This window comes from Glandiceps talaboti, chromosome 11 (assembly GCF_964340395.1).
Source record: "Glandiceps talaboti chromosome 11, keGlaTala1.1, whole genome shotgun sequence".
NCBI lineage: Eukaryota > Metazoa > Hemichordata > Enteropneusta > Spengelidae > Glandiceps > Glandiceps talaboti.
Genome location: NC_135559.1, coordinates 6,662,797 through 6,684,106, shown reverse-complemented (window position 1 = coordinate 6,684,106; position 21,310 = coordinate 6,662,797). Strand labels below are relative to the sequence as shown.

General features: G+C 35.7%; 2 protein-coding genes across 6 annotated transcripts in view; one reads left to right on the top strand and one right to left on the bottom strand.

Annotated features, from left to right (window-relative positions):
- Positions 1-21,310, bottom strand: part of LOC144441928 (uncharacterized) — a 129,238-nt gene that overhangs the window by 107,337 nt on the left and 591 nt on the right. The window contains exons 1-10 of one of the 5 annotated variants that reach the window (XM_078131197.1): positions 20,964-21,084; positions 20,394-20,487; positions 20,068-20,163; positions 19,138-19,230; positions 18,435-18,530; positions 17,476-17,568; positions 15,872-15,961; positions 15,106-15,198; positions 14,326-14,463; positions 11,062-11,743 (exon numbers count right to left, since the gene is read on the bottom strand). In XM_078131197.1, coding sequence (XP_077987323.1) covers positions 11,640-11,743; positions 14,326-14,463; positions 15,106-15,198; positions 15,872-15,961; positions 17,476-17,568; positions 18,435-18,530; positions 19,138-19,230; positions 20,068-20,163; positions 20,394-20,466 — 876 coding nt within the window. In that variant the 5' untranslated portion in view covers positions 20,467-20,487; positions 20,964-21,084 and the 3' untranslated portion in view covers positions 11,062-11,639. Of the gene's footprint in view, positions 1-11,061; positions 11,744-14,325; positions 14,464-15,105; positions 15,199-15,871; positions 15,962-17,475; positions 17,569-18,434; positions 18,531-19,137; positions 19,231-20,067; positions 20,164-20,393; positions 20,488-20,963; positions 21,085-21,310 lie in introns of those variants that run through there. The other 4 variants (XR_013481589.1, XM_078131195.1, XM_078131196.1 and 1 more) reach the window with 4 other exon arrangements.
- On the top strand, positions 1,094-7,423 carry LOC144442795 (calmodulin-like). The gene is made up of 5 exons (XM_078132168.1): positions 1,094-1,332; positions 2,071-2,101; positions 3,577-3,720; positions 6,057-6,299; positions 6,878-7,423. The coding sequence occupies exons 1-5, from the start codon at positions 1,330-1,332 to the stop codon at positions 6,904-6,906; spliced, it is 450 nt and encodes a 149-aa protein (XP_077988294.1). The 5' UTR covers positions 1,094-1,329; the 3' UTR covers positions 6,907-7,423.

Sequence of the window (21,310 nt, the reverse complement as noted above, 5' to 3'; positions counted from 1 at the left end):
GGCAGCAAAAAACGTTCAAACGATAATAACTGTTTATGAGTCCCCATGGACGTGTCTCCGACTCTCTGTCTCTCTCATTCTATCTTTCTCTCTGTCTTGCTGTGTATATGTGCCTGTCTTTCTTTCTCTGTCTGTCTGTCTGTCTGTCTGTCTGTCTGTCTGTCTGTCTGTCTGTCTGTCTGTCTGTCTGTCTGTCTGTCTGTCTATATGTATGTATGTATGTATGTATGTATGTATGTATGTATGTATGTATGTATGTATGTATGTATGTATGTATGTCTGTCGGTGTGGGTTGTCGGTGGCCGAGCGGTTAGCTCGTACGCCTCTTACCTCTGCAGCCTGGTATCGGCTGGGTTTCCTCCTAACACTGAACTTTCCTCCTGTTATTGGGCAATGCCTTTTGGATGGTTAATAATAATAAATAAGGTTGTGTGTATGTACACACGTGTGTGTCTATCTATCTATCTATCTATCTATCTATCTATCTATCTATCTATCTATCTATCTATCTATCTATCTATCTGTCTGTCTGTCTGTCTGTCTGTCTGTCTGTCTGTCTGTCTGTCTGTCTGTCTGTCTGTGTCCGTTTATCATTTTTAAGCAAAATACAATTTAAATGCAAATTCATATACCATTCACCGCATATGCGATGATAAAACAATTAAGAAAAGCCAGTTTTTTATTTCCATTTTCCCCTTAAAATGTACATTTTCAGATTGTTCTTTTTCCTTTAAATACTACATTTCGAAATTACAAATTGAAATTGGCGAATGTAACAGGTACATAAAATGTTTGAACGCTAAATACACACTGCCAAGTCAAGTCTATAGAATAAAAAAATCCCCGCATTGAAAATTATGTAGGGCACATTTTACTTTTGCGCAGTCACCTTTCTGTCCTCTGAACCTCCTGAAATTAGTATTCATCACACTTCAATGTTGTCGTTCACATCTCGTTCATCCGCATTGCGCCAAAAGTGATTTGCATATGACCATTATTGGTGAATTTTTAAAGCGGTCATCTTTGACAAAATGCCAGAAGGGACGCTACAAAAGACAAATCTGACGACATATACCTGTTCACTTAGTGTATCTCGTCTCCCCAAATTCCTTTTTATGACAAAAGTTCTCCTTGGGCAACCTAGAAGGTTCGCCGCGTTCAAAATTCTCACAGCGCATGCGTGTTCTGAAGTAGTAATCGGTGCACTGTCACACAACTGAACAGCCTACCACTTTGCGAAAATTGCACACACGTTGCTGGAGTGAGCGCAGAAGTTGGCATAAAACGCCGTGTTGTTGAAAGAAGGTTCCCCTACACAAATCTACAAAAATGGTAAGTCTGCAGTTTTTTCTGTCGTCTGCATTGTCTAATCAGTATTGATCGTATAAATCTGTAAAAAATGAGATTTCAAAAAACCGATTAAACGATGTTGTAAAAACGTTCATATGGACTTACGTGTCCACTTCTACAAGAATACGGTTCCCTTGGAATTCATCGACAAAACATTCCTAAAATGAAAATTTAAACCGTCACGATATTTATCTGGCGATGTAACATGTCTTGAAATTACATAGGAGTAGTAATGACTTAATTGCATTTTGTTTATTTAAGTTGGTGTGTCAACTTTGATTCTTTGTTGAACAACGAATCTGTTTACACTGATACATTTTAGTGTAATACAATTTACAAAAAAACATGGGGGCAGATAGCAAACGCCCGTGGCAGTCCAACCAGCAACTTCACGCCCAGCAATGTAACATATTCCGTCGTTTTTACTGTCCGTTTAAAAAAACACCACATATGTCGTACTGTTGCGTAATACCATTACGTTATTCGGTGACAATTTAGTAAAATTCTTTCTTTTTTAGCGTGTCTGCATGCCACACCTGGATATTATCATTTGACCTTCGTGACCTTTCGTTAAAACAAACCCTTAGCCGTCACTGAAGGTTGCAATTGTATGCGTTGCTGGGATGAGGTGTGTTTTTGTATTACCAATATGTGCTACCCCATTTACTGTGTATTGTAGAATACAGGCACATTTATAACGTGTTTGTTCTTCGTTTCCAGGCAGATCAGATGACTGAAGAACAAATAGCTGGTGAGTAGCTCCCCTTAAAAAGTCATGCAAAAATCCGGTTTTATATTTCGAACAAAATACATATCACGTATTGATAATTATATACGTATGACTTGAGTAAACGCTTAAATTGAGAGCATGTCACAGAACAGGTCAGGTAAACAAAACAGAGAATTTATTGTGCACTGGCAGTGGAGCTGATTCGCTTTTTGACCCCGCGTCAGGGTAATATAGTATTCACATGTTGTTGTCACGGTTTTCAACAATATTGCTCGAGTCACCGGATTCTGAATAGCGAGTCTTTGTACTCGCCCTGTCTACTGTTAACAATTTATCTAATCTGAATAATTGCTTGTCCACTCCTGGGGACAAGTAAACATACATCATTCATGTGAAACTTTGGAGACACTAGCGACCGGTGTTACATCGCCAAGAGAGTACACCATAGATTTGAGAGTGTTCAGATGGCCGATTGTTTGCACACCTCTCAGGGCCAAAAGTCACTGGATGTTTTCTTCCTGTGAAATCGTGCATTGTTGCGATTAGAAGATCGTGCCCAATAAATCATGCATTCTGTAAACACTTGAGACATGTCCCAAAAGGCAGCCAGCATGTTTAGTTCCACTAGTCTTGTATTCAACCTGAATGCATCACGTTTTAACTTACATTAAATGAATACCTGGTGCTGAAGTTAAACTTTGGTTCGCTCATCAGACGCAATGATGGTGAACGGGTTCCAGTGAAATATGATAATACTTGCGACCCAGTCTGTTTTTTGTTTAATGTCCTGTTGTATTATATCATAATTATCATTATAATAATAATAATTATTATTAAAACTTCACTACGGCTCTTAAGCCCAGAGAACAACAACCACACCGTACATCACAACACAATTTACATCACACGACGTTAAAATCCAAACAGTAACAGTGGGTAGTTTGGAAAGGAAACCACTCTAAAATTGTCAGCCAGTGTGCCTTGAAGCCCCAAAATGAATATCGCATGTGACAATACGATGAATCAGACTATTTTGACTGTCAAACAGACGCATTAATGTAAATATAAACGACACCTCTCTTCTCAAAACTGAAAGTGAATTAACTACACTGAAAAACATCCTAGAGACACTGACGGAACTTTTTTGTCTTTATTGGTTGGTGTGTGACTTTGGTTGTAATGGTAATTTAGCAGTTGCGGAAGAATTTACAAAATTTCGTTTAAAATTACGACGTAAATTAATTAACTAAACACAAAGAAGTGAAAACACCAGCCTGCAGAGATTTGCCATGTACTTCTTTTCTCAAGCAAAACATATAGGTAACTAGAAACTGTACGACCGTGACAATTATCTGGGCTAAGAACATACTCCTCATTGTGTTTAACTTTTGAAATTCAATGTTAGTTTTCCATGGAGGCAGAATTACATTTCATATTTTTTTTTTATTCCACCCTGTCTTATAAAATGGCACTCACACAAATCCTCACTTTTGCAGAATTCAAAGAAGCGTTTGCTCTCTTTGACAAAGATGGTGATGGTACCATCACAACCAAAGAACTGGGAACTGTTATGAGGTCACTAGGTCAGAATCCAACAGAAGCTGAACTTCAGGATATGATTAATGAAGTCGATGCTGACGGTGAGTTTTACGAGTAGAGTAGAGATATAGCAAACAAACTATTTGATAGCGTCCCATGTGTGTGATTCGGTGATTCGGTTAGCAGTTCTCATTAATATCAGTTGACCGAGTTCTCACGACAATAAATGAGAAGACATGACACTACGCATACATACGAACTGTTGATGTTATTTTAAAGCTAAAATTATGATGAAGATTGTAAGAAAAAATAACAAAACACAAACACACACATAAACAAATAAACAAAGAAGCGAACTAGAAACCCGGTACAATACAAAATCGTGTACTGCAGACAACGTGTTGTTAGGGTAAATGACGTGATATATTTGTTGTGAGTAGTCGGTTATACCGTATACCATACTGCCTCTATATTCGGCCCATTACCATTAACACGACGTTAAAATGCGTACAATTACACTGTGACAGTTAATAACATTTTCATAAAAAATAAACCATCGTAATGATGTTTGGTGAGTCGCTGGCAATATGCCAAGGATTAACATGAAGCGAACGTGTCGCAATTTAACAACACCCATATTTCATTGCACCTACACGTATTGGAATGACATCACCTAGCTAGTGCTATGGACAAATCAACCTGCTACTATCTGATAATTGGTTTCGATGTCTATGGCCTACTCCGATTCACCTGTGTAAATTTTAACTTGCACGCATGTTTCAAATGACGTTACCCATCCATGTACCGATCTATCTGTCATCAAAAACGTCTGTTCTCCAGTGAACGTATATTGACATTGTTATAAATGTTAGCTTGCCATGATGTTTGCATACATAATATGATATGATAAATGATAGGCAAACATGATCAGTCCTGAAATGACTCTCAATCTGTCATGCAAAAATCCACAGTATATTTGAACCTTGAATGTGTACGTTCCATTCCCAGTTCTAAAATATAAACTAAAAGTATCGACGCTATTTTGATGTAGAACATCTACCTATTAACGTATAATAAAAAAAAACCACCCTACTTTGGGCCATTGTTAGGGATTTTCAGGGGAAAAATCATCTCTGTGAAGGCACCATGATTAGGAAATTTTCTGATGAAAATCGAACCATGTTGTATACCTTTCAATTTACGGATGTGCACCCCTTCCTATGGGAGAACCCCCCTCCCCCACCGCCACCTCACTGGAGAAAAAAAGACAACGTCGATTCCAGACTATACTGTAGAACTTGCCCCACAGTAGGGATTCCAGGCTATACTGTAGAACAGGACAGTATGGATTCCAGGCTATACTGTAGAACAGGACAGCATAGAGTCTGTGCTAGACGGTAGAACACATTTCAGGCTATAAACAATTCGTAGCCATAAATTAAACAAAAGTAAATCCCACAGGTATCATATACAAACAGTTAACCATATTAACCATTTTCGTGCCAAAATTCTCTCGTTTTCGCAATTTCTATAAAATATACGTCAAATCTTGTTTTGGAAATTCAATGGTGAAGTTATACAAAACAAAATTTTAAATTATTGAGGTTTCAAAATTTGTTATTGGCATGGTCACATTTACAAGTTTAACTTTAGCAACATAATTATCAGTCTGTGTATTGCCTTTTTGTTGGAAAATAAGTAGGCATCAGTGAAACTAACGTAACGCTCAATAATTTGATAATCTTCCTGAGACTAATGCGTGACCGTTAAATTGATTTATTAAACGTCTTGAAATACAATAGTAACAAATTAACCTGAAACAGTGTAGTCAAAATTCTTATCAATATTGCTACATTTCCTTAGCGTGAACTGATTCTAGGTGTTTGATTCCGGATTAGAATGTAACAACTGGGCTCGAATGTATTGTCGGTCCAGACAACAAAATGTAGCGAAATTCGTGACATTTTTGCTAGTCAAACAATAAAATGTAGCAATGTTAGTAAGATTTTAGTCTAGCCAGACGATACAATATAGCATTCAATAATTCAATTAAACAACCAAACAATCAACCAACCGACCAACCAACCGACCAACCAACCAACCAACCAACCAACCAGCCAATCAATCAATCAATCAATCAATCAATCAATCAATCAATCAATCAATCCATCAATCAATCAATCAATCAATCAATCAATCAATCAATCAATCAATCAATCAATCAATCAATCAATCAATCAATCAACCAATCAATCAACCAACTAACCAACCGGTCGGTCGGTCAATCAATCAATCACACAAATTAATGGATGCAAAACGCTTTCTTTATTGTGTCTTGAACCTTATCAAGCGAACACAGAACTCCAACCAATTAAAGCTTGAAAAAATATGACGATATCCATAAATGAATTCATTAATCTATTTTCTTCATATACAGGTAATGGTACTATAGACTTTCCGGAATTCTTAATAATGATGTCCAAGCGGATGAAGGAAGGAGACTCGGAAGAAGAACTCCGCGAAGCATTCAGAGTGTTTGACAAAGACGGCAATGGTTACATCAGTGCCGCTGAATTACGTCACGTGATGACAAATCTTGGTGAAAAATTAACAGATGAAGAAGTAGATGAAATGATTAGAGAAGCTGACATTGATGGCGATGGACAAGTTAATTATGAAGGTATGCTTGTATGCTAGTCTTACATTTAGCAATGCAATATTGATGTTGATGGTAGCAGTTGAAATAGTTATGTGGGTGTGACAGAAAGGTAACTTGAAGGTCTCCTTGGACTTCATATTTGAAAATCAATATGCAAAACCAAATGATGGATCCTAAAAGCACCATCACAAGATTTAATACCGATCGACCATTACCAAAGGAAGTACTGCTTTCCATATCCTAACGTTATTTGTAATATCAATTAGAGAGAGAGGGAGAGAGAGAGAGAGAGTCAAAGAGAGAGACACAGAGATAGAAGATAGAGAGACAGAGACACATAGAGGGACTGTGGACAGATAGACGGAGACAGCGAGAGAAAGACACAGGCAGACACACACAGACAAAGACAGACAGACTTACGGACTGACGGACAGACAAACAGGCATGGAGAGACGGACACACAGATAGAGTGTATATCTTTATCGGTATTGATTCAGTATCAGAGAATATGAATAGCAATGCCATCAGTATTTCAGTTCAAACATTGTTGAAAATTTTAACTGAATTATTAACTATTCTTTTTGTGTTTTACTTTATAGAATTTGTGAAGATGATGACATCAAAATAAAGTCTGACAATTACTGTTACTTTTCTCCGCATGGAAGCCGGGTATTTCAAGACGTTTCATAGACAGTCAACCAAATACACCAAACTAAACTAAATTCAACTAAACCTTCAACTAAATTAAATCTAGAATTCAAAACGCGATCGATGCAAAAGAAGTAATTTTGAACTTTGAAAAATAACCCAATCCTAAACAATATATGCACGTATTGCAAGAAGAACATTTTTTACGTTCATTTTCTTAACACTTCAAGATGTACATATTTAACCTATTATTCTGGTTCACTGAGAATTCAATTCATATGATTGTATTATTCATTTCTCTCCGGGCTCAAGTTTTCATGATATCTGGATAACTTTTTCACAGACAAATTAATTGATTTACCATGGTTAGTTGGAGAAGCCAAGGTTTTTGAGTCTGCGCTGGTCGTCATTACTATACGTAATCATTACCTCATTAATCTGCCCATTTCTTGTTATATTCGTTAATATTTATAAACAATTCCTTTGTCTTGATTGATTTAAGATGGAATTAAATAAACAAGATCTTTGTATAAATGTTCGTCTTTAGCTTTTTTTTCTAAACAAAATGCCCCCAAGGACGCAATTCCCCGAAAATGAAAGTTGTTGAAATATCTCCAAAATATGAAATGATAACAGAACGAACTACAATCTTTTGTTTTTCCATCGGTCGGTGGCCATATTGGATTCTTAAAATATTTTCACCTTCATTGTTCCAGCAATGGTCATCAGCATATGAATCATCAGACATCATATGCATTAGCTGAATAATGAATATTCATGATTACTTATCTGATGGAAATAGGCACTTAGGAATCACAAATATGTATTGTTGACTCCTATGATACAACAAGGCTAGAACAGTGATGGTGAAACGGGTTTAAATTTGGTGTCTCGTGGCAATTTATGATTTCAAATCACGAAATGACTTTCCAGAACCCATCGTTTACGAAAAATGCCTTTATTTGCTGGAGTGCTTTTCACCTTTGAATATCTATTGTTTATTATTCGTTATAAATATGTTGTCGTCATTCTTTGAATTTCTGCTCTGACGTCACCTATTCGATACCTTCGTCCCGTCCTGTGGACGCTTCAGAGAATCAATAGTAGTCCAACGTATAATTCATTACACTGAAATTATTGAAATTGTTGCCCTTGGGATGTAGCTCATCGACTTGGGAGAGAAATAAGCAGTCATCAAAAACTATATATACAGTCCTTATTTAATTGGAAGATGATGGATATACTGCAAGAGACTACATATTTGTCTGATGAAATGGAAACCGGTTTATACTGACGACTCGGTATATATTATTACATGTATGATTTCAACAACTATCCGGACCCAGTTCCGAGATGATCTTAGTTAATATACTACACGCGAGGTAACCTTGGCATTACAGTTATATGGAACATGGTGGTTTTTTTTATATACAAGTTCGACATCAGACCACTACAATAACAGAAACACAACACAACAGGATGCTATTACCTATCACACTGAATAGTATAAAATTGCTATTCGTTTACAGTTCAGTAGAAAAGGGTCTCTGCTGAAACGATTAGATATGGATCGACTTGATGATTTAAATGGCTCGAACTGTTTACTTTCCTACTCTTGCTACTACCAAGTCAGAGAGACTATACAGTTTGAATAAGGCGACAAGACCTCTCACTAAAGGTATTACGTTAAGAATTGCACAAACAAAGCACAGAGTCTGACATATATAACACATAAGTATACAGATTGATACATTTTATCTCACTGTGAACACAACTCCATGTCACTATCGGACTTGACAAGGAAATTCGAATATAGAACTGTTAATATTTGTGTTCACAGTGAGATAAAATATAACAATGTATGTGCACGAGCGCTTTTAACAGCTTTTGTTTACGTAAAAAAACGGTAGTGTGAGACGAAAAAAACATCATCATCAATTGAAACTCTATAGTCACTCTGGTTTGGTAGTAATATGAGTAGCACATATACATGTATGGGTAATACTCGCCATGTTCTAACTATACGGCATCTCTATAATTGTTTGTTCTGCATTTGAAATTGTTAAAGAATGCGTGTACAAAATGTCACGTCTCACGAGTGAAAGCCCAAAATAACCCTGTTATGATGTCATTTTATGCCGTTCTTGCTTTCAAGGTAATTGAGAAGAGAATAGTTTCATATTCTTGCAATCCTAGAATTGAATGATTATTCGAGTTAATCAGTACCTATTTTTCTCAATGTGCCCTTGTGCTAAAGCATGAAATATTACAGCTGTTATTACCTAGAGATAAAATATGCTAATATTTTTCTTTATCTTCTTACTGTCAGTATGATATAATGTGCGTTCGTGACATGTTGTGGGACAACTGCCGTCCGCTGACACCACTTCGAATGCCATTGCATTGTGTTAAACAGTCGCTGCACGTAGCTCATTATCAACCAACGGGGATTTGTGTCACATCTGCATCGTTTTTTTTAAGTCTCGGATAATCAATGTCGAGGGAAGAGTCACGAGGGGTTGTTTATTAGTGAAAGGCCACGTTATCATTTTCTATTAGAGAACGCCAACGCATGTTAACTAAGTAAAAATGTAAAACTTTTACATTGCTACACTGACAATTAATATTAGTCATATATGACAATGTACTGGGCAAGACCAATTATTGTAAACATGGTGCAGCTGAAAAAAAGACGGACAACTTATGTCACACAGAGTATACGTATGTGAAATATATTTGAATGTGTACAGGTATCTGTGTAGGTGCATGCATTACATATTTATATTCACTAATATATTGATATCTACATATACACGAGAGAGAGAGAGAGAGAGCGAGAGAGAGAGAGATAGAGCAAAAGAGAGAGAGAGAGAGAGAGAGAGAGAGAGAGAGGAGAGAGAGAGAGAGAGATAGAGGGAGGGAGGGAGGGAGACACAGAGATAGAAGATAGGGAGACAGAGACACATAGAGGGACTGTGGACAGATAGATGGAGACAGCGAGAGAAAGACACAGGCAGACACACACAGACATACAAAGACAGACAGACTTACGGACTGACGGACAGACAAATAGGCATAGAGAGACGGACACACAGATAGAGTGTATATCTTTATCGGTATTGATTCAGTATCAGAGAATATGAATAGCAATACCATCAGTATTAGGTGTAGTAGTTACATGTATAAAACATGACTTTTGAAGTGTTGTCATTGTTTATTACAGCAAATAATATTTCTTAATTGTTTTATTCTGTGCGCTCAAATTTTCAATTTTCTATAGTTCAGCTAACAAGTATACGATAAAACCACCTTGTATACCTCATATAAAGTAATAAAATATACTTCATTAAAAGCGTCAAATTATGTACATATTTATCAAATTAAAATGTTGTCACCTGTTTACTATTCACTCGTCGTATAAAGCAAGAGTTCACAGCAAGTTCATCATTGTCACGCTCCAGCTCATCAATCTTGTATATATACAGTGTTAGATTTAATAACATTCCAAAATGCAAATCTGGATATGCAGTACAAGACATTACATATGTGTATGTGTATGTGTATGTGTATGTGTATGTGTATGTGTGTGTGCACTCGTGCATGTCTGTCTGTGATTACATACTACTCGTACATATACATATGTATGCGTCTCTATCTATCTATCTATCTATCTATCTATCTATCTATCTATCTATCTATCTATCTATCTATCTATCTATCTATTATATATCGATCTATCTATCTTCGTGTTTTTACATATACAGTGTACTATAATTATATACATCCAGTTGGCTTCTCACCTGCCGAGCTGACTAGAGCACTTTGGCTAGTACTAGTATTCAGGAGACGTGGGTTAGACTCCTACTACTTTTCAATTTCATTTCATATACATACATACATACATACATACATACATACATACATACATACATACATACATACACACACACATACATACATACATACATACATACATACATACATACATACATACATACATACATACACACACACACACATACATACATACATACATACATACATACATACATACATATACATACATACATACATACATACACACACATACATACATACATACATACATACATACATACATATGTCTGTCTGTCTGTCTGTCTGTCTGTCAGTCAGTCAATTAACCAGTCTGTCTGTCTGTCTGTCTGTCTGTCTGTCAGTCAGTCAATTAACCAGTCTGTCTGTCTGTCAATTAACCAGTCTGTCTGTCTGTCTGTCTGTCTGTCTGTCTCGCTGTATAATACTAGTCTTTGCCTTTTGTTAAAAGTAGAAACATTCCACTACTTTATATTAACAAGAATTCATGTTATGTAAATGTGAACAGTGGAACGCTTTTATCCGTGTCAAATGTTTTATACCCGGGGTTTTATCTATATAATTATGCATATCATCCGTCAAACAAATAATCTGAATCCCTTGTTCATATCATGGAACGAGATGAGATGATACTCTAAAGTTTGTAATACATGTGACATGTACCACGGGTTCCAGGCTACCGAACTGGTGTATCGCGACGTAATTGGAGTGGTGAATCATCAAAACAGCAGAGTCGTACGTCATCATGTATTCTAGACGAGTGTTATCATAAATCAGGAAGTTGTCAAGTTTACGACATCAATTATTGAAGAACTCTTCATCGCTGCAAGACGGTTTACACTATAATGTCTTATATTGTTACATTAATCTCCACAAGACAACAAATTGTACACAGGTCATCGAAGTAAAGAGCAAAGGGTGTAACTTAACAGCTTCTCCGGACAAACTTTTCTTCAAATCGTCTGTAATATAAATGTAAATAGACTCCAAGTTAACTGCGGTGTCTGATAGTAACTCAATGCAATATAGATATACAGTTAGTGCATATTCCCTGAGCTATGTAAATAAAGATGCATGTCTATATTGTAATCCCCGTGATAAAATGAAAACAGCAGTTTACAATATTCAAATTACTTTCAAAAATGTAATTGGAATGGTTATAGACTGAATTTTATATTAGGGAGGGATCATTCCCTTCCTACATGTACGTAGTGGTCACTGTGGTTGTAACTGCTTCATGTTCTCGTGGAGTAGTACACAACACGGAACTGAATGCTCTGTCAGCAACCAGATGACATTTTGATGTAAAATGAATGAATGAATGAATGAATGAACGAACGAACGAACGAACGAACGAACGAACGGACGTATACACGTACATGTGTACAGGATGTATGTATATGTATGTATGTATGTATGTATGTATGTATGTATGTATGTATGTATGTATGTGTGTGTGTGTGTGTGTGTGTCTGTCTGTCTGTCTGTCTGTCTGTCTGTCTGTATGTATGTGTGTGTGTGTGTGTGTGTGTGTGTGGAAGCGGATGGATGGACAATTGGATGATGAATAGTTTGACATCGAAATGTATGCATAACTAAGTCAATAATGTATGAATAGATTAATTGTTTGATAAATGTTTGAATGCTATACATGAATAAACCTGTCAATGTGATAAATTGTCTAATATATAACTAATAGAATGAAACAATGGTTGTAATGTATGACTAAATAGATAACAAGGAAATACTAACACACAGGTCAACTAATTAAGAAACGATAGCCCACAAATCATCCATTACTATTCGCGGCCAACCTCAAATCTCATACCGTGAAATGACACAGACAGTAAAACAAATCATTTGTCCTTTCAATCGTGCGATATAAATATTTTGTACTAATCACATTCATTTAATTTAATTTATTTTATAGTGAAATAATAAATGTGTATAATAGGAAGTTTGTTCAGTCATATTTATACTTATTTTATCACGCTTTCGATAAGAGAAACTAGAATGAAATAAAAACCATATTCACAGGACTTCAGATACACATTTTCTTACTAACTTTCCTCATTTCAATCACTCCTGGCATCTGATGTGTTAAATCGAGAACACATGTATTTACTATGATATTCTGAAATGTTTATTTAGCTTGAAACAGGATGTTAGATACAATTATGCTACATACAAACATACATTTATGCTCAGTTCAAAATGTGTTGCTGCATCTACCGTCGTCCTGGTTTTGGTTTTATAATGGTACACTATAATTCTGAGAAATTGTTCTTTTCATTTAAACTTAGTTTTTCCACCTCATTGATATTAGAACTTGATCTATAAATTCAGGAATGTTTCATTAGAGAGGTCTTATCTATTTCCATATTTCTCATAATATACCTAAAAATGATGTGTTGGTTAGTTGATTTTTAAAAAAAGTATGTGTATAAATGTATACATATGCATGTTGGTGATGCTTTCAATTCATAATCATACTTTAACAGTCTGAATGACTTAACAATGGCAATAATTTAATAAGGTCAAAAGGAAACATTGAACCAGTTGCTTTATTAAAGTTACCAAATTTCAGCATAAAACGACAATGTTTGTACAGATAGAAGTTTGTAGTGTCGCCATCTTGCAGTCAGTGACCTTGTGATTTCCGGTTCTGCCGTCGATGTTTTTTTTGTATTATTTCATCAGGGTGAAGAAATACAGGGTCGGATGGAACAACATGTAACCAAGGCCACCCTTATCACAAACATTTTAATTATATGACTATATCATTAATAGTATTTTGTATAGTAGTTTATCTATCATTCCTCATGGCTGCATATTACACTTTAACATGAGACTAATTAGAACTTAAAGCCACAAGATTAAATCCCAGGTCCTCACATTAGTGTTGTCTTATCAGTCAAGGTTGAGCCATAAGGATTATATATTATTACTCTATTTATCAGTACCAACTTTTGATATGAATATTTTCACACTAATCCTTATCCGGCATGAATGGTTTTAAAACTGCTACTGAAACTATTTTGGTAAATATAATTGCCAACTCGTACTATTGTACACCCTTAATAGTATTGAATCAACTATTGGTAAACATATCTGTGTAGGTGTAATATTGTTTAATAAATCCAATAAAATTGATTTTGGGTCCGTCCCCATAAACCACCAACCCAATATATTGCAATCACGATTTCAAAATCAGTATTGATAAAATCAATCTCTTATTGCATGACATGTACAATGTCTAAATTATTGGCATTTTAACAATTTTCTGTGATATATTGTTGGTTGTCATATTAAGAAACCCGAATAAAAATGAAAACATACAGCATCGGATACCTTCGAGGATAACATGCATACATTAAAAAAAATCCACTGTGGTCTTTTCAGGTAAAAAAATGTACTAAGGGAAGAACAATTGAATAAGATAAGTCATAATGAACTAGTCTGATCAAAGGTCAAAGAACTACCCCATGCCATGCTGCATAATTCTTTAAAATTGAGGCAACCAATCGTCTCAATTTGAAATTACCTTCATCACAGTCTACTCCATAGTATCCAGCATCACACGTACATGTTACACAACCTGTTACATCACACGTTGAAATACCACTTTCCCCCATACTTTTTTCACATTTTCCGTTTTTGCATAAACTCTTCCCACATTGTTCTGTAATAAAGTACGTGTGATATCGTTAAAGGCAACTATACATAATCAAACTGGTAGGTAGTAGCAAATTTTAGTTACATCTATGCAATCCATGTAAAGGGATCTCATATATCGGGATGAATTATTATCCCCAAGCACAAGCATTCAAGGGCAAAGTAACCACCACCACCACCACCACCACCACCACCACCACTACCATCATCATCATCATCATCATCATCATCATCATCATCATCATCATCACCACCACCATCACCACCACCACCACCACCACCACCACCAACACCAACACCACCGCCACAACCACCACCACCACTACCACCACCACCACCACCATCATCATCATCATCATCACCACCACCACCAAAACCACCACCACCACCACCACCACCACCACCACCACCACCATCATCATCATCATCATCACCACCACCACCACCACCACCACCACCACCAACACCACCACTACTACCACAACCACCAACACCAAACCTCTAAAATCACCTCCACCACCACCACCACCACCACCACCACCATCAGACATCACCACCACCACCACCCCAATATTATCAATAGTATTGTTATTGTTGTTGTTGTCGTTATTGTGATCTCTATGGTTACTGTTAATCCTACTCTACCTACCACAAAACTCTCCTGACCATGGCAGTTGACATGCACATCCCGATCCATCAAGGGCACAGAATCCGTTTTGACAGGTCTCTCCAACACATGTATCTTTAATATCAATTATTTCATCTAATTAGTATTGGTGATCACATCTTTATTTGGGCTCAATGCCACATTTGTTAATTCGTTTTAATTACCAATATTTTAAATATTTAGGATTTCAAATACATTACGTTTTAATATTTTAGATGACATATTTATTAATAACATTCTACGATATATATTAGCATAACGATATGATGTATGTATGTATGTATGTATGTATGTATGTATGTATGTATGTATGTATGTATGTATGCATGTATGTATGTATGTATGTATGTATGTATGTATGTATGTATGTATGTATGTATGTATGTATGTATGCATGTATGTATGTATGTATGTATGTATGTATGTATGTATGTATGGGTGTGTGTGTATGTATGTATGTATGTACATGTATGTATGTATGTATGTATGTATGTATGTATGTATGTATGTATGTATGTATGTATGGGTGTGTGTGTATGTATGTATGTATGTATGTATGTATGTATGTATGTATGTATGTATGTATGTATGTATGTATGTATGTATGTATGTATGTATGTATTATCTGAATTGTATTGTGCGATAACGGGAGTTTACTTATTTGGATATAAACAGTTCACCACTATTTTTAATGACAGCTTTAATAGTACCACAATATATGGATGTAAAACCAATAGCATAGCATTACCACAACCGTCGCCCGTCCAACCATTATCGCATATACATGTCCCATTAGTGCAGTTGCCATTTCCACACCTGAGGCCCTCCTCACAACTGTCTGCAAATAAAGTGAATTAACATAACATGACTTTGGACTAAATTTGATTGCACAGCACGTGTGATGGAATAGTTGCTACTTTGCTAATAATATGCAAAGTCCCCAGGGTATTGCAATGCATGCAATTAAATTGATGAAGGCCATTGCATATTGAAATGTCATTGACTTTGCCCTTTAATTTGCCAAACTACTAATAACTCTAGGTACATGCATCTTTTTGACGTTGAGCTCTGCTTTCAGCGTACACATTCCAACAGAATAATAGCAAGGAACACTACGTGGTTCACACTTTGACTAAGTGTATCAACATTCTAAAGTTTCTCTTGATCCAGTTGTTAATTTGTTTGTCTGTTGATGGATTTTATCGTCACATTCTTGTCACTCTCTTCCAAATTCTAGTTTACGATACCTGGACTTTGAAAGTGTTTATACTTAATCCTCAAAAATGCCGATGAAGAACCAATGATTGTATATGCATAATAAATTTAGCACTCATTATCTCAAACGTTATTTTTAGCGATTAATAAAACATTAAAATAACATTTGTGATGAATTTTGGGGATTCTGTGGAAATTTGGTGATTGTACCCATGATGCATTGTAAATATTAATTAATGGCCACTTTCATACAGCACTATAGCTTTAATGTTCTCCTTTAGTGAAATATTTTTTTAAAAATAAAACATTTATTTTTTTTAATGCTCCTCTTCTGACATTAAAGATCGTTGAGAAACTAGTACGCAATCCCCAAAAACACATAAATCGGAAGACAAAACTCGGAATCAATATTTCGACATTATCCAATCGATTCTACCAAAAAGTATTTGGCTATTACGATGATGATTTATAGAAGAAGATAAATGACATGTTTGCTGTATACAAAGTATAATGTTTATTGCAATAAAGGGTGGCAGCTGTTTTGTACTCGATAGCTGTAATTTATAACTGGAGCTACAAAACTGTCATTTTTATTAAAAATGCCACAACCGTACATGTACGTAAGCTAATAAATAATATCCCTGTCTCCCCCATGGTCTACTCTAAAACAACAAAGATCTAGATTTGATTACATATAGTTTCAAGGGAATAATATTTTTCTTTTAAAGCAAAATTCACAGATTTTAAATGAATTTTTTAATCTTCTCTACATGTTATTAGTGGTATATTTATCATATAGCGAGTCAAAACGTATTGAAAGCTTCACTTGATAGTATCTCTGGACGTGACCGGATGAGCCCTGATGTAAAGAAAGTAGGTCAAGCCACGTAGCGATTTGTGTGAGAGAGTGAAATTCACGGTCACAATTCTGTCGTCAGCGCACGATTTATATTAAGTGCACTTAATGTGTCAAATAACCATTATCATACTACATGTATTTAGATGTTGTGGACTACCTTTTCAGTACTACTTTCATAATGACCAAAATTTCTCAATTTCTTTCATTTTTACTGAATATCTCAAAATATCTCAAAGGGCAATAATAAAATCAAATTGAAGTATTAAAATAGTACTGACCGCATTTGGTACCGGTCCACCCATCTTCACATTCACATGTACCGTTGGTGGCGCTACAATTACCTTGGTTACAGGTGCCACTCCCACAGGTGTCTGTAAGGGGCGAGATCAATAGTTCAATGTAGGATAAAACTAAATTATTGTTTAGTTAGTCCCCAGACACCCCCCCCCCCCCACCTCTAACTAAATTGGCTGTAATTGGCTCATTTTGAATGAACATACAACTATGGACGAATAACTTATGGATTCAGAACCGATCGAATATTACGTTGGTTAAAAATTGAGAAAAATCCGAATGGTTTCATAACGAAAGTATCGTAGAATTGCAAATTTTATGAACTCTAACGAAAAAACGAATTTTGTAAAAAGCTGGTTGTATTTACTGACTATTCAAAATCGATAATGTGCCAGTCAAGGTCAAAAATATGCAGTACACCAAACACACTACATATTCAAGTTCAAGTTATCAAATATCGGTCAGGCTGATCTACCACCTAACATTTTCAATTTACATTAATTATGTAACTTTCCATATTAAAAGCAAGATATACATTGTATGCATTGGGACCAAGTATACATGGAAATAGTTGAATATGATCAGAATGGTTGCGAACAGTTCAATTTACTCAACCAAGTTGTTGATAGAGGGCGCTGTTACATGAACGTGCATCATGATCATATGTACTATCATAAATTATTTCCCTTGTTATCAAACGACAAAATCGTCACATTTAACATGGAATTTAGTATGACCTTTGACACTTCCATTGTTGGATTACCAAGTATAGGGTTTGTTAACTGTTTGGGATATATCTCATTTGCTTATATATGTTTCTAGTCGTAGCTAGCAACATTGTGCCACAATCCTACATTCATACAAACATACATGATGCAATGAAACAATTTTGCCAACCACCTGATGGCTTTGACCATGACGTGTTCTACCACTCTTTACTCACCACACATCAGACCAGACCAGCCAAGTTCGCACTGACAGCCGCTTTGATCGTCTTTGCATTCTCCGTTCACACAGGCATTTGCTCCACTGCACAGTTCTGTTGAGATACGAAGCCTAAATGTACATTCTAGTACCAATATCCAAATCTTGAAAAATAGCATCTACAGTTAGAACTATTCCATACTAGAGTCATTTCTGGAATAACGGGGAAAGGCGATGATATTGGTCGCAATTCAATCAAACCATTAGTGTATTATAGCCACTCAAACAGTCTGAACTCCATATATAATTATTATATCACTGGGTTCTTCTCAGACGCGGATTGTTCTCATGTTGTTCCTTATATAGTAGATTTGTTTCCAAGAAATTTAGACACCGGGAAAGCTGAAACCTTAATTAACTACTAACAAATTTACTTGTAACGTAAAAAAGTCACTGATTCTATAAAAAAATATCTTTGACCAAGGTCAATGAAAGGGTTGATAATATACTTTTATTAACTACGGGTATGTCAACATCTTGTGACAATATCAATACTTTGATTTGGCGAATTTTTATAATTACGGAAAGAGCCCTAAGTCGAAATTGCACTAGAGACCAAAGCTGGTCATGCGCTAACAAGATTTGATATTCACAACTATGTACAAGTACACGTTTTAAAGATTCACTTAAGTTTCGACATGAAACGATGAGGGCGTACTAACCACAATTTGTTCCGTTCCAGCCATCATTACATGTACATTCCTGAAGTGTAACGTTACAAGTTCCGGCCAGACAAGTTCCGCTACCACACGTGTCTGGAAGATGATCAAACAAACCGGTTATACAACTCTAATCAATTTTAAGGTGTATTCCTCGTAACGATAGATTGATATACCGTATTAAAACGTTTTCAAAATAACAAATGGGAAAATTAGTGGATTGATTTTTTCTGATACAAGATTCAATTCTCATCAGGCTAGCTTTTTTTTTTTTTTTTTTACAGAAAAGATAATTAGATAAAAAGAAAATGACATAAATTGCAATACAAAAATAATAAAATATAAAAGTAATTACATTAGATTATATAATTCAAGGATTTCTACAAAATTCGATAACTATATATATTTCAGTTTCATGAAGGTGGGTCAAATGAAACAAAATGAATGGGCAATCACCATGGAGGAAAGAACTTTTAAATTTAATGAACAAACGTTTGAAGGGATAAGTGATTGTAGAGCGCATCACCACCACAACTTGAGCCACGCTCCACCATTATAATTAATTCATTACTGAAAATCATACGGGGGGGGGGGGGTGAAAAATAAGTAATGTTCACTCTTAAAGTACCCACTCATCTTGAATTAGTATCAATCAACTTTTCAATATTCATCTGGAAATATTCTTAGTAGAGACTGTAGTTTCTATGCACTACTTACAGCAGGTCGAGGTTAATTAACTGAATTGATGTTAATTAATGAAATTCCTGGTACACGGTGGTACCTCAGACTATAGAATATTTTCTATTAGTGATCTTAGTTGGTACTAAAATAAAATAAAAATAAAATAAAATAAAATAAAATAAAATAAAATAAAATAAAATAAAATACCACGTGATCGGAGTTTGAAATGGGTATACAGCTACTTTCTCTTACCGCATGCTCCTCCACTCCATCCGGGCACGTCACATTCACACATATCACCGCCGGTGTTGCACGCAGTGGCATGTACGCAGGTGTGAGTACCACAATCTTGGAGAGAAAGTAATGGCGTGTGAAATCAAAAATGAGAGAGAAAACAATAAACAGTCATAGCGTAACATCGACAAATTACAAGATTAATATAATTATACTCTAATTGTGTGAATGTAAACAAGAGGTTCAAGCGACCAGCAGAGAAATACAGAAAACATATATATACTGAACGTACAACTGTAATACAACGTAATCTAAGGTTGACCAGTTGAAGTGTAATATCTTACCAAGAGATAGTGACATGTGAAGCAGGACAAAACAAAATAGACCGAACTGAAAGGTGATACTTTTGTTCGACATCTTGAAGACAAATCCAACCTTCTAAGAAAAAAGACATATGAAATTATTATCATATCCAGTAAAGAAGCTGGCACTTTTATGATCTATGTAAATAGTCTGTTTACATGTGGTTTAAGGAATGCCACAAAAAAACAGGTTTAGATATATTTTGTGCTCTCCATATTATTTCGTCACAAAGTTTACTTGTTATTCTCAACAGTTTTCTTCATGGCAACACATACGCGCGTAAAAAAAATGAAGAAAAAAAACCTCCTAAATCTCAAGAGGTGCGACCCCATCTCAAGTGGTTGCTATATGATTTTTTGTTTTATCACATTACAGTAATAAAGTTGAGGAGTGCCGAGCTCTACACACCTGCTGGTGGGTCTGTGTTAGTGTTTTCAGCCTTTAGGCAATCTTGTGTGGACGCTGTTGTCAACAGATGACACACAAGCATGTTTAGAAAATTATAATTTCTTCAACAGAAATAAGTACTCTTATTTGTTAAACGAACTGACCTTGACAATGAATCGTCTATTTCAGGTCAATGAAGATGTTAGTTGTGTTGTTGTGCTGTGATTTGCAAACAGCGGAAATGTTCACGTATATTCTTACTATAACGTATACCAGAGTTCATAAACAGACTAGTGACCGTACGCTAACGTGCAAACGCAATTGAAAGGTGACATATATGAACAGGAGCACAGTCGAATAATTAAAATTCCATGGACGGACAGACAAATGACTTCGTGACACACTGTCACCACGAAGCATGCCTTATTGAACTGTGTTCCTGACTCTTTTGTTATCTTGTTTGTCGCCTTGCCTTGTTTAACTTCGATCAATCACACGTGCGGTATCGAGG

Bases quoted from the DNA above. Each gene is read 5' to 3' on its own strand.
- LOC144442795 (XM_078132168.1), top strand. The intron at 2,102-3,576 runs GTGAGTAGCTCC...TCACTTTTGCAG, and splicing joins GACTGAAGAACAAATAGCTG to AATTCAAAGAAGCGTTTGCT. The intron at 3,721-6,056 runs GTGAGTTTTACG...CTTCATATACAG, and splicing joins TAATGAAGTCGATGCTGACG to GTAATGGTACTATAGACTTT.